Source organism: Cotesia glomerata, linkage group LG1, assembly GCF_020080835.1.
Source record: "Cotesia glomerata isolate CgM1 linkage group LG1, MPM_Cglom_v2.3, whole genome shotgun sequence".
Lineage (NCBI taxonomy): Eukaryota > Metazoa > Arthropoda > Insecta > Hymenoptera > Braconidae > Cotesia > Cotesia glomerata.
Window position 1 is genome coordinate 3716209 of NC_058158.1, and position 14597 is coordinate 3730805.

General features: G+C 30.7%; 1 protein-coding gene across 1 annotated transcript in view; it reads left to right on the plus strand.

Annotated features, from left to right (window-relative positions):
• Positions 1 to 14597, plus strand: part of LOC123275441 — a 145285-nt gene that overhangs the window by 18655 nt on the left and 112033 nt on the right. The window contains exon 2 of the mRNA XM_044743581.1: positions 8312 to 9165. Coding sequence (XP_044599516.1) covers positions 8652 to 9165 — 514 coding nt within the window. The 5' untranslated portion in view covers positions 8312 to 8651. The remainder of the gene's footprint in view (positions 1 to 8311; positions 9166 to 14597) is intronic.

Genomic DNA, 14597 nt, shown 5'->3' on the forward strand with positions numbered 1-14597 from the left:
TGTCAAGTATTAACAAATCTTTTTAACTATAAACAAATACTTCTATCAGTGTATTTGTTAAAGATATAAAGGATATCAATTTAAATAAATGAATGAATAGCCTACTGTTTTTCGATATATGGTCTGAATGAAAATATTTTCATGAGTTTTATGCTGTGGCATTGAATTTTTTTTTTTTTAATTTCATCAGCCATGTATCGAGAAAAATTTCCATATTGTATGATATTACATTTCCCTACTCTCGATACTTGTCAAAAGTTCTATGAATGCAATATCAATGAAAAAATCATGAACAAATGAAAATACAGTGGATTCTCGATAACTCGAACCTTGTTAAGTCGAAATCCTCAGTAAATCAAAAAAAATTTGTATTCCCTTTCGCTGAACTCTTAAATTCGCGATATCTCGAATTATTTAGACTCTGTAACTCGAACTTAGTATTGTTTCCCTTCCAGTATCGATAAAGGATATTTATACTCTATAACTTGAATTTTAAAAGTGAAACTCTATAAGTCGAAGTTAGTAAAATATAAAGACGTTTTTTTTCCGAACTGTCCAAGCTTATAGCAATCAAATCTAAATTCCTACAAGAATTTTCAATGCTTCTTATATTCTTATTTGCAATATATATTTTCTCTCTAAGTTATTTTCTTGCAAATCAAGTGTTTTCTTAATTTTTTTGGTCTACTTGCAAATTTTGAACATCTTGTTAAGTCAAAAACTCGTTAACTCGAAGTTTTTATCACTTCCCTTGAAGTTAAAGTTATCGAGAGTCCACTGTACTGAAAACGCCCACTGCGCTAAACGAAAATGCCGCTCTCCGCCTTCGTCGAGGAGAAAAATAGTATTCTCACCACGGGCAGGAAATAAAAAAGCCTCAGATCACATGTTTGTCGACCTCGGCTTCGCCTCGGTCAACAATTACATGTAATCTGAGACATTTCTTATTTTCCTGCCCTAGGTAAGAAAAATACTATTTCAACCCTAAAGTTTATTTTATATAAACATATTTCATAAAAGCAGCGTAAAAAAGTTTACGACACATGTTTTAAATATCACAAAACTTTATAACACCGGGCTCAAATAAATAGAAAAAAAAAATTCACTTGAAATTTTATCGTGTTAGCGATATATCATAAGCTTTATCACCTATACATTTTTTTGTATCCCTCATATGCAAATAAAATCAAATATATAAATATATATCAAATCTCTTATATAAAACAAAATAGGGAATCAAACTTTTGAACGTTTAACTGTCAATAGGGAAACAATTGTTAGTGAATTACAAAAAAATATATATGTATGTATTATAGATGTCTATAGAATTACGCCTTGGGTGGAATTTGTAAAGCCCATCACAAGCAATTACGTAGGGTCGATCCGGCTAAATCGTAGCAGATTATACGAGGGTGCGGATAGATCGGGAAAGGCATAAAATACGGTAGTATATCCGGCAATTGGATTTTCCTCGACTGCCCACATCAGAGTGCGAGATTATCTTTTTATCTTTTTTCTTTACCAACAAATTTATTATCAAACCTCACCACACTAAATTCAATTTTATTCTATTCAATTCAATAACTCGGTGGAAAATAATTATCTTCATATCGCCCGCATTGAGATTACGAGCTTTAATGTCTGTTCAATCAATCTAATCAAAACGTGGCATTCTTTACCGGTGCAAATAGTTAGTTTCCGATTAAATGATTTTTTTTCCGTCTTTTGGAAGTTATTGGAGACGCCAATATTGACATTAAATTGCCTCTTTTCGGCTGGCTCCAGACATCCTACCTTGAAGCATTAATCCAATTATGAAAAATACAGCGCCAGGACGGAATAAAACACAAGTTATTCCAGTTTCTCCCTCGAAGCGTGACACTATTGATTCGGAAATTGTTATTATTAATTAGCATTGCGACACATTAAATTTGCTTTGATTTATTAAAAACAAAACGTGAATTAATGCATCTATATACTCTAAAAAGTTTAACTAGCACAGCATACAAAAGACGATAATAATCGTTTTAATTTTGTTCAACTATACTGCGCCCACACCAGGATTGAAACAAAAGTTTTTAATTAATGCAGTAAATACCAGCAGTAAATTAAATGCTGGAAACTATTCCAACAAAACTCTTTTATTGAGGAAGGGAGTGAGTCAGCAAATGAGTAAGAAAGGATAATAAAAAGAGTTAGTCCGTTGGGTAGTTCGATTATGGAAATTAAAGCAATCAGAGTAGACCTATGTCACAAAAACGTACCCACCTAATTTCAAAATTAGTAACTTACTTACAGAACAATGTTCAACTGCAGTTGTACCTCCGTTTAGGTTTCATTAGCATATTCTCAAATAAAATTCTCTAATTCACTTGGAAAAATACTTTTATACCATTAACGTTGTTCTTTTTTTAAAAAAATTCATTTCATTCGTGTTTAAACTTTGTTAATATAACGAAATTTAAATATTTTTATTCATTGAAAAAATTACAACTAGAAAATTAAATATTATTTTTTTTACCCTCGCTACGCTCTCACATAAGAATATTTTACCTGGAAAATTTGTCACTATCCAATGGAAATTTATCAAGTTATACGGTATTATACTGTCACACATCGAAAATAGTGATACTGATGATAAAATGGGGTGATGACACATACCATATGAGTGAGATAAATTTGATATTGTGACAGGAAAATGTAGTACTTTGTTATTTATTATATACATATATCTTTTTTTTGTTGACCATTGACATCTGATCCCAAACGTTATGCTTTTTTTATTGCGTCAGTTTTTTTTTTTATGACAGATAAGACGTATTTTTAAAGCAATTTAATGGTTTTATCTGAAATTGATAACCAGCCGCTGTTTAAAATATTCTTTCAGGATATCAGAAAAATTTTTCACGTTATAAAATACCCTCAGATATCAGATATTCTTTTTTTAAAGATACCTAAATATAACTTGCTCAAAGTAATAAAGTCCACAAGTTTTTATATTACATTCATTGCTTTCAAATAAAAGATAAAAAATCATTTTTAACTCGGGTCTGATTGAATTTAAATGCGTTGAAACTCTATTAAAAGCCAATATAAAAAGAAGAATGAGATTATATTAGGCATGTGACAATATTGAGAACTTATATAGCTAATTTATTTCTGTTTTAAGTGGCTATTTTAGAACGGAATTTCATTTGGTGTTAAAAAATATAAAGATTGAAGATTCAGAAATTGAAGAGTATGAATTCGGAGCCCTTTAGTACTGGCATGTCAGCAAGATTAATCTTTGTCCAGAGTCCCAGACCGACATTCACGACTCTCACGTACACCAAGTTTCCAACACATTGACGTAGATGAACAATGGGCTAATTATGCCAATTTGTTTTCTCTATCCGAGTAGTGTCTGGTTGTTAGGAGAAAGTTCAGCATGACGACGCTGACCAACAGTTACTCTACGATCTCCTCTGGTGGTGTCCAGTGAAAATTACAGAGTGAACTTCACCAAGTAAAGGGCACATCTCATTTTGTCATCATAAACTCTCATTAATGGACTCTCAGCTTGTTTCGTCTGTCACATTTCCACGACTCTTCTTTACTTTAACATCTGTAAATTACAATAACATTATATTTAAATTATTATCATTGTAGGTATGTCACTTCTGCAAATTCACATGGTCATTATAATGTTGAACATTGATTTTGATCTAGTATATTGCATTACTAATGTTAAAAGAGCGTCTAAAAAATTATTTTTTTTTCCAATCAACTTAAAAATGTGAGAAATATAAAAATTTACTGAAAATTTTTTCGTTCATCAAGAAAAATCTTTTACTTCTAATTTTCCTGTTTAAAATATAAAAGCTTTCAATTTTTTGCTATAAAAAAAAATGATAACAAAAATTGAAAAATTATTGATATCAGATAGATTTTTAAAGCGAAGCTTTTTATCAAATCCCAATTTGAGGTCCCAGCAAGCTTATGTGTATAAACAAATTATTTTTATATTTCTCATATTTCTAAATTAATTAGAAAAATACAAATTTTTTTGATACACCCTTTTGGTATTATTAACGCGGTATAATTTTATTGAAAGAAAGGATAAAAAAAATCTACCTATAAAAAATGAATTTGTTTTCAGCTTGATTAGTAATCGCTTTAAAAATCCATTGAAATTTAAGTTTTGTAAACATAAAAACAAACAAATAAATAAATGAAAAAAGTTTAAAAATTTAGTGCCAACTGTTGGAATGTAATCGAAACCATGGGAGTGTGCATCGACAAGGATTGAAAAGTTTTATCTTTCAATATTTGAACCGTAAAAACATACAAAGCATTTTTTCGTTCAATATTGTGAGCCTGTGGATTTTGCGTTTCAAACCCGATTCTCTCTCGCTCTGACACTCTCTGTGCCTCTTTTTTGATCTCAATATGTGTGCAGGTGTTTTTTGTTTCCATTATATATTTTTTCTGTTAAAGATACATGCTCAATTGCATCGCATGAGGGATTGTGCCGTTTTATTTTTATTTTTGTTTTCATGTTGTCGCTTACGAGTCGTTTGTTCAATGACGAGCACAATTGATCACAAAAGTTGTGTTAATTTACGTGTTGGGAAAAACCTTTCTAGTTAAGTGAAACATACCTATACAAACGCGGGCTTTTTGTGCACCAAATGGATTAGATTGCCAGATTGCAAATTAATTTGTCCGTTTATTGCTTACGTTAAGTGAGCAATATTCACGTCAGAGTGATTCAATTCAGTAACAGATACAAATTTTGAATTTGCAGTACGTATTCAATTTACGCAATTTCATTTTAATTATTTGGTTATACAAAATTTAATCATTGAATATTCGATCGCTGTGGAATAATATCGTTGAGGCTCGTGGTAATTTGTACGCCATTATTTATATGCATTTATTCGCTCATGTGTTTTGTAATTATAATTAGTGTTCTATAATGCACTGAGAGACTGAATAATTTTTTGTAATGAATCATTGAAAATTATAAATTTTTTGATAAAATTTTTTTATCATTTTTTCTATTTGAATTAAGTAAAAACTATTTTCATCATTACAATAATTATCGAGAATATGTTATTGTATCAAGAAAATTTTCTTCATAGAATTTTATAATTAAATAATTTTTTTTTTCTGTATAATGTTCTTCTATACTAATAAAAATACAATAATAACAATTAAAAAGCCGATCAAAATAATAAATTTTAGTTTGGAAAAAAAATTTCAATTTACAACAGGCATTTTATTTACTAGTTTGTATCTACTTCACTCTCATTATAGATGCATGAAGCACGTATCCTAGCGAAAGGTACCATTACAAAGGTATAAGGACATATACTCCGTACATTTTTTGCCTATAATTTGTTCTCTCTTACTCAGTACACAGTACAAAATTAATGGTATCAAGTGTGTTGTGAATAATTTGAAGTTAAAAGTTTTAAGTACTGTACTTTTTTAAGGTATAAAGGTACTTACAAGTCCTTGGAAAATATCATCCACTCTCTTTAGCGCAAATAATAAAATACATTTTTTTAAAAACCATAAATAATTTTTTTTGTAGAGGTACATTATTTTACTTAAAGGAATTATTGTACATTTTAATTTCCGTACTTTGTTAATTCAACGTAACCATTTAATTTAAAGAAAGGAAAAAATAATCAAGATTAACGAATTTACTTGAGAAATATTAAATATTAGTCGAATTTTTTTTTTCAAATATTTTTGCCTACAATTTATTCTGTTTTGCAATAGTCAACATTTCTTATGATTATTCACAATTAACATGATAGCCTAATTTTTTATTACCTTTGTATAAATCTATTTGATTAAGTAATATAAATTATAATCTTGTAATAAAATATTAAAAAATTACGTTTTATTTATTCGTAAATCTTACGGCAAGGAAAGGAAATCGGTTCATCAATTATTAATTTAATAATTCCGGAGAAAAATTAAATTATTCAAGTCGCTTGACATTCAGATTCGTCTTACAATTTTAATTTATCTCATCATTTTATTATTCGAATAAATAAATTACTTCCTCTTTTATCAATACACAAGAATAAAACTTTCATCTCATTTTATCTTTGATATAAAACAATTAAAAATTCAATTGATGAATAATAAATAATCGAAAATAAAATCTCAAAAAGATAGAAAACTATGGATAAGAATAATTAGAGCGGACGTAAATGAGTAGCGGTGTAAAAGAGTTTATTTATATATAAAATATATATTGACAGATATAATAAGGTGTTATAGTAAGTGCAACGTAAAACGTAAGTGGAGCGTGTAATGAACGTCGCCTGTTTGAGTTTCCAAGCTGCGTTCAACGACACTTGAGTTTTAATTACTTGTTTTTTATTCCATTATAAACGCTGATAACTTCAATAATTCAAATATATATTCAGGGAGCTTTAATTACTTCGTTATTTAATTATTATTAATGTTAAAATAACAAGACAGAGAAGGTATGAGTTATATAACTGCTGTAATTAGCAGTTGTGTTTTTCTTTTAGTTAATATTTTATTATGAGTCGATATTTATTTATAACGAATTTGAGCTCAAACAGATCGAACGATTGGTAATAAAACGTCACGAGGAATGCACTCGAGCGTGATGAAATTTCGTTCAAGCGTTTTCGGTAACCATCAAAGGAAATCAAACTTTTTGTATAAACTGCGCGGATGTATTATAGAAATACGAAAACAATAATTAAGTTGAAGAGAACAAGTTAACGTAATTATCGAGGCGGCTATAAATTATTTCACAAAAGTTAATAAAATAGTTTGTTGTTTCCTCAAAGCGGAAAGTTCCTCTTTGATATTTATTCATTTTCTTGTTGAGTAGAAGATGAAAACAATGCTTAAAACATGTTTATTGGAAAGTAGGTTTTCTTAGTAATTAAAAATTTTTTGATTTAAGTGAATATTGAATATTTCTTTTAAAATAATTTTACGGCTAACAATTATAAATTATTTTATTTTTATTAATTAAATATTAAAACTATTGATCAGCTTTTTGCCGTGACAACGAACTTGGAAGAAATAAAATGAAAAGATAGAATTAGTGGTGGTCTTGCGATTTGAACTAGATGGAAGTGTCAATTTTAATTTTGCTGAGCTTTTTCTTGTTATTTTTCAGGTCTGAGGTCTCATTTAGTGACTCTATTTTGTTGAGTGACATTATGACACCAGAAAATAATGGGTCAATAAATTGGAGAAAATACTTTTTGAGGTTGAAATAAAACTTCTTAAATAATTAATCAATAATTACGATTGAATCTTACTATAATTAGAATACCTTTCAACAAATTGAATATTTATTGAATAATATTTTGTCGTAAATGAGAGTATTGATTAATTAGCATTCAATTGTAATAAACTATAAAAATGATTTTGAATCTAATGTGAGCGATGAATTAACAGTAGCAGCTTTAATTATTAAACAGACCGCTGTACCAACTGAAACGTTATACAGGAGTTTAATTATCTAGTACTCGAATATCAGCGTAACAAGCGTTCTACCTTGAAATTGGTTACCTGCGAATACTCCGGAACCCCAAACTCAATCCATTAGTAATCAGCGTCAATCTCACCGAGATATTGGACTATATATACATTTTGATGCTCACTCACTTACGCATCCATACCCGAAAGGCGAAAATAGCAAACACACCACACAAGTTAATCAATCAAAGGTGAATCAAGAAGTAATTAATCATTACCCAAATTAACAAAGAAATATTCACATACAAACAGATAATAATGGAATTATCAGGTGACGGAATGGTAGTTACGGACAATGTCTCGGATAGCTTAACTGGTAGAGCCTTTGGCGCGTAACCAAATGATCCGGGTTCGAGTCCCGGTCTGGGCTGTCTGAATTATTTTTTCGGTTACCGAAAAATTCCTACTGAGTAAGGTCCCTCCTCCCCCCTTTATCCTTTATTTCCCCAGTTCCCAAATTTGTCTTTAATGACAAATTTAGCTATAAATTATGGCTTTCCATCCATACCTTTCCATCCATCTATCCGTTCAACTCGTCACTCACCTGTATACATCTACACACATTTGCAAAATGAAACTTTAAATTCTTGAATATTTCATGAGTATGCACCCAAAAATAAATTTATTTCATGAATATTTACGACATACATGGTATTTATTCTCTTTTGTGTTTCCCAAGTGACGATATTCATGTTCACTTTATTCTCAATTGTCCACACCAGCAATTTCATTGTTCCTCAATATCAATTAACTGACCTGGCTTTGTTTTTTTTTATTGTTACAGAAATTTCTTGATCAACAGAAATCCAATTAGCTGATTAGGGGAGCGCGAATGGACACTGGGAATCGGCTTCAACAAAAGCGAGTCAATAAAAATTCCGCTATAACTAAACTCGCTTTGAGAAAAATAACAATGTAAGCAAGTTAATAGCCGGAAAAACACTCAAATTCAAATGGATTTCAGTGACGACCAATCGTTCAGTTAAAAAAATAACCAAAAAATAACAGTGAGTGAATATAAATACAAAAATAAAAAAACAAAATTCAGAATAACAAAACGAGAAATCAGCAGTAATAATGATAAAGTACAAAGAGAAATATGTGATAAATTTATTTATCACGTTATGGCATCAGAAATTGATGAAAATACAGTAAGCCAAGCGCTTGGACACATTCTGTTAAATATCTTAGACATTTATATAGTTATCAGAACAAGAACAAGAAGAAGAAGAACAACAACAACAACAACAGCTGCTGCTATAACTGATGGTATAATTCCACAGAGTTACCGAAGCTCGCGAAGAACTCGTAATATCAGTGACGTCGTAGTTCGAGAAGCATTAGTATCATCGCCAGCTTCAGAATCGTCACCACCAACCAGTACCGGTATAAGCGAAATCCCGAGTCAGAACAGGAGGAGGAGCAAGAGTAGTCGTAGAAGTAGGAGTAGCAGAAGCATGGTTGCGGTGACGATTAGCGATAGCGTGACAATTCCAACTAATCCGTCCATGGCCTTAAACAGTACTGGGGTGGTTACGAGCTCCACCACCACCGGGAGCACCACTACCGCCGCTAAGCCCGACCAACACATCTACAATTCCACGAATTACCTCTCTGAGCAGGATGACCTGGAATACAGTGAGTAATAAAATGAGACATGCTCTTAATTTAGCTCCCGCTTACTTTAGACTCTACTCCGGCGCTGTCTGTTGTCTATTTTGTAGCTGTGTGCAGCGAACCCCTAAACTTAACCCTACTAAACGTATATTCCCTCTTAAACCTTCCACTCACCACTGTTGGCTTTTATCTCGCCGGACGCTAAATCCCACGCTAAGTCCAACCCAGATTTCGTCTATTCTAATCCAATTTAATCTAATTATTTAGAAGAAGATCCCTAAACCTTTTAATTGGAGCCTTCTATTTCTTGTTCCGGCTGATAATTTTTAATTCATTCTATTGTAGTACTGCTGCAGTGGAATTAAATTTTTGTAAAAGTTCTGGTGGAAAAAAGGAAAAATTTAATGAAATAAAAGTAAGTAGGCTACTCAGATTAAACAAGTTTGGGACAAGTACTATCTGAGCTTTGGTTGAATTGAGGACGAGCGATCGAGGGTGAGAGGTGAGCAGCGTGGGTCGGTACAGAGGAAGACGGACTGCGCTCGAGGGGGTTAAAATCGTTCGAGCGATTCAAGTAATTCCGTTCCTCTCTTTTGCTCCCTTTCATGTTCCAAGAGTCGGTGATTAGTTTGCAGTGAGATGAATTCAGGTGAATCTTCAACTTGTTAATTAAGTCAAGTCACTGCGTGCTATAAGTTTTTTTAAAAAAGCCTTTGGACTTTATATAAATAGACGGTTTTTAAAAGACGGAATTATAATTCAAAGAATAAATGTTTTGTTTTTATAGTAATATACAATTGTTTGAGTTATTTCATTTTATTTTGACGTTTTAGTAATCATAGAGTTGCAAGTATTTGTACAGAGAAATTTGAAGCAGAGAAAGATTGCGGCAAAATGATAAACTACTTTAGAGGAAGAAAATATTTAAAAGTTTATTAAGAATTGTTTGACTCAATAAAGAATAAAGAAGTAACTTTAACACAGGCAAAGCGCATAAAATATTTGCAAGCGGCATTTTAACTTTCATATCTCGCTTGAAAATAAATAACAATATCTTGTTTATAAGTTTTTTTAATCATCAAAAATATTTTATGAATTTTATTTTCATTTTGTCCCGGAGTCCCACTTTGCCCTAAAATATATTGTTTTATTATTAAAATTTGATGCTAACAAGTGAAAGCTGATCTGATAACGTAAACACCGAGCAAGGGTTTTTCGGATCCCTTTGAAATTTATCCTTGACCTAAGAGTTTCCATTTACAACGCCTTTACCAAGAGGAAATCGAAAAGCTCTCTCGGTTCTTATTTTTATTATTTTTTTCTCCCGTTACTTTTTCTTATTCCTCTTCCTCTTTATTTGATTCTTCTCTAGCTCGGATTCTGCTTGTGGTGGTACTGCTGTGGGTCTGAGTAAAACTCTGAGAGAGCCTGGTACTGGATCTGAGACTAAGACTCACCCTACCGCTGGTCGCTGACTATTCGGGTAGAGCCACTTATTGGTTCCGCTCAAGTTGCCTGGCCCGTCGTCTTTCAAGGCAAAACTTAACTCGAGCTTCCTTCTATCCAGCCTCTGCAGTGTGTCTTACTGAAGTAAACTACACTAAGGCCTACTGGGACGACCTTTTTTCAATTCTCTCTTTTACCCAGAGGATTACGAGAATTGAACAGTACTTTTACACTCTTTTCAAGCTTTTTCTCATTACACATCCTTTTTTACTTTTTTTACCTTTCTTACTCAGCAGAACTTTTTTTCCTGCTCTTCTTTACTTTCCTCTGTAGAAAAAAAAAGTTAATTCAGTTATTTTATCACAATGCTACATCCCTATTTTGTCATGGAAAAAAATTTGTCATTCTCTTTATTGATTATCTGCTAAATACTTTACTTTTTATCTGTCGTTATACCTAATTAGTCAATGTTGATATTTATTTTCTTAATATTCCTCTCAATTTGGGTACTACACAAATATTTGTTCATGTTTAGATGCAATATATTGATAACATAGATTAATAATTCCATATTGAACTACTTTCGTTGAAGCTGTTCCCGAATAAAAATTGAAATAGAATTCAGTGAAAAAAAATCGAGTAAAATGAATAAATATGTTATTCCAATTTCATGAAAATATATACATCCACAATTGAGTTCAATGTTCACGCAATAAATTCTGAAATACATCACACGAATTAAATTTGTATCTACTTATACAACTGGTTTACAAATATTTCTCCATAAACAAAAAAGTACTTTAGCTCGAAAAAGTAATTCCGTAATCTACGTCAGACATTTACAAAAAATATGTGATCATATTTTGCCCAAAATTTTCTGTTTTATAAATACACTCATAAATATATAGAGAAGCTGCGGTAAATAGGGTACTTAAGGATGAAGTAAGGAATTATTTTGAGTTTTAAAAGGGATATTTACTTTCTTACTATTATTCTCCAGCAATATAAAGTACCTCGGGATTATTTTTATAAAAATTTTCAATTCAACGCTCGTATAAATTTTATTCTTCGATTATAATTAAAAAGCTCTAGTTCTTGATTATTCAAGCTAAAAAATGGATTGTTTCTTTAATTGCCTTTTTTCCGGCTTTTTCGCACAGGAATAAGCTGGTAAATGAATGCTTAATCACTGATATTTTTATCTTTTTATTTTTTAAAGAATTGAGAATTATAATCACACTGTTATAATCTAGATTAATAGGATTAAATAAAATCAATAAGCGACCGCTAGACAATCAACGTAACATAGATTATATCTGTAAGCGGATGTAATTACATAGTAGTTGATCAATGAAAAGCAAAGGATGAGTTGACATGTGGTATGTACTCCTCTTGAAGTGCCTTTGTTTAAATGGAACAAATCTTCCTTTCCAGCACCTTCTCGTCTGACCACTCTCGTGGCTACTCCACTGGCATACTAAATTAACGACTGGAATAATATAATGCTCGTACATACTATACGTACAGAAATAAGTAAGTGGCTTTACTTTACCATCTAGGGTCGTATAAAATATTCATCTGCATAATAATTTAGAAACTTGGCATAATTTATTGTTAATAAAATTTATAATACTAAAAAAAAAAACATAATAATTTAATAAACCTTCTTCTAAATTTAAACATTCAACTTTACACAACAGCGGAGTAAAATTGAATTGAGTTTCTTATTATCTTGTTTACACTACTGTAAACACATAATAATTTTATAAAAATGTAATTTTCCAGTTGGTTACCCGCTGGACAATCCAAAAGGATTTTCTAGAATGGGATTTTTGTTAAATCCTCATTCGTCATTTCTTTCTTATTTTTTTTTAGTCCTCCAGCTGCAGTACTATTTTCTCGTTCTTCAATTTCACTTCTTTTCTGCTTGAGTTAGAACCTCGGCTCTCAACTCTCCGATTGCAACTACCAAAAAGAATAAGATGTTAAAGAGAAGGTGAGAGAGGATCAGAAAAATACAGTAAAGAAAATAGTAAAAGATATATCTAACGGTTCTTTAAGCTAAAAAACTCATAGGTACAAGTTTTATAGAATCGTTTGCTCATAAAATTTACCGCCGATCAAGAATTATTTCTTTTAAATTAAAGATCAACTCTATGTCTTTTCGAAACCCGGTGATTTATTTTATACCTCGAATATAAATTCATTTCATTTGAATAAATTTATTACAAGTAATGTTTCTACCCTCCGTATGCTCATTCAAAAGGTTTTTTAATTTTTTTAGAGTGTTTTTATACTGACCGTTTTTCACTGGCAACCTTCTCCACTATCTTTCTAAATTTAAAAGTTTTTTTTTTCAAGTTATCAAATTATTTCATAATATTTTAAACTCTAACCATTGTTTATATTTTATTCAGTCAATTTTGATTACTCAAGTCGTTTAAATAACGATTTACCGGAATGAATTTGCGTGTTTATTTGACTAGGAACTAATGTATGACGCTTTAGCGCACAGCTTGAGGAACCTGGTACATATAATTTGGAATTCGTGATAATGCAAACAGTTTTTAATAGGGAGAAAGCACTTGAGATTAAGGAAATTCAATGTTTGGCGGTAGGGTGCGATGTTCAAATGTGTAAAGAGACAAGATATAAGGGGGCAGAGGTAGATAGAGCTAAGAAAGGGGAGAAGGTAAAGAGAGAGGGTCGGGATCAAAAGCTCGAGATGTTGTATACTAGGTTGAGTACAGAATGAGGTATAGGTTTGTGCGCTTTTCCTCTTCTCATCGCAGGGATATACATGCGTGCTTAGTAATCTGCTTGGAAATCCAATTTTTGCACCTAAGTGCTCGGATTATCTCGACGCCTACGTTGTACTGTATTTTATATTGCCAACATTTTTTTTACATAAATCAAAAATTAAGACATCGAAATACTATATTTGCAGATAAAAATGCGATAAAATTTTTTAATTTTTCATTAAAGCACTATTTATATTTTAACTACTACTTTATTGAAAGACTACAGACATATATATGTTCACTATACAGCAAAATTAATTCCATGAATAAATAAATTCGTTTTAAATGACCATCAGAACACTAAAACTAAAACCTACTTTATTCATTAAAGTATTATATTAAATTTCTAAAGAGAGATTGAATATTTGGACTTTAGCGAGACTAAACGTGAATTATTAAAATCATTAAATTGAAATCGATTGTAGAAACTTAATTTTATTTCAAAGTTGGATTATTATTCAATGTAGAACAAATTTAATAGCTAACAATCGATAGTGAAGAGCTTTTTTTAGGTTGCATTGAAAAATTAATTGTGTTTAAATTTTTTGAATCAGAAAAAAATTGATAAAATTGTATCTGAAACCTCGAAACACTTATAAGAATGATAACTTGTCTCATATTTTTAATATCATATATTTTAGAGCAACATAAATTTGAAAATTGTCTTGGTTATATTTTTGGCTAACAATATGATTTTATTTCCGTCAAGAGCAATCCACAATATATATCGTACTGAAGTTGTAGAATTGGATATTTTTATATTCACATATTTTCTAAGCTTCAAAAATTTCCGACAATATAATTTATTTCTTTTATCTCTGCATTTCTACAATCGTCTGGTTCTTCACAGGGCATATTACATACTTACTCCAACGAAAAACTTTTTCAATAAAGATAATAAGTCTTTAAAATAGTTTCACCTTACTTACTAACCACAAAATTCCAGTTACTATTTTTTTTAAAAACAAAGATGTTCTTTACTACAAAATAATTCAAACTATTAAATCACAATCTCTGAAGTTATTTTACGATGGGCAAACACTAAAATTCATGATACATTTATTGTATCCGAATACCGATAAATTCCAATAAAACTACTACAAACTTACCAAGAACAATCGACCATTAAATTTAAGCTCTCCTACCAGAAGAGTAAGAATTTAAAGAAATCTTTTAGGAAGCTCTAAAAATATTCCACTCTTCTAT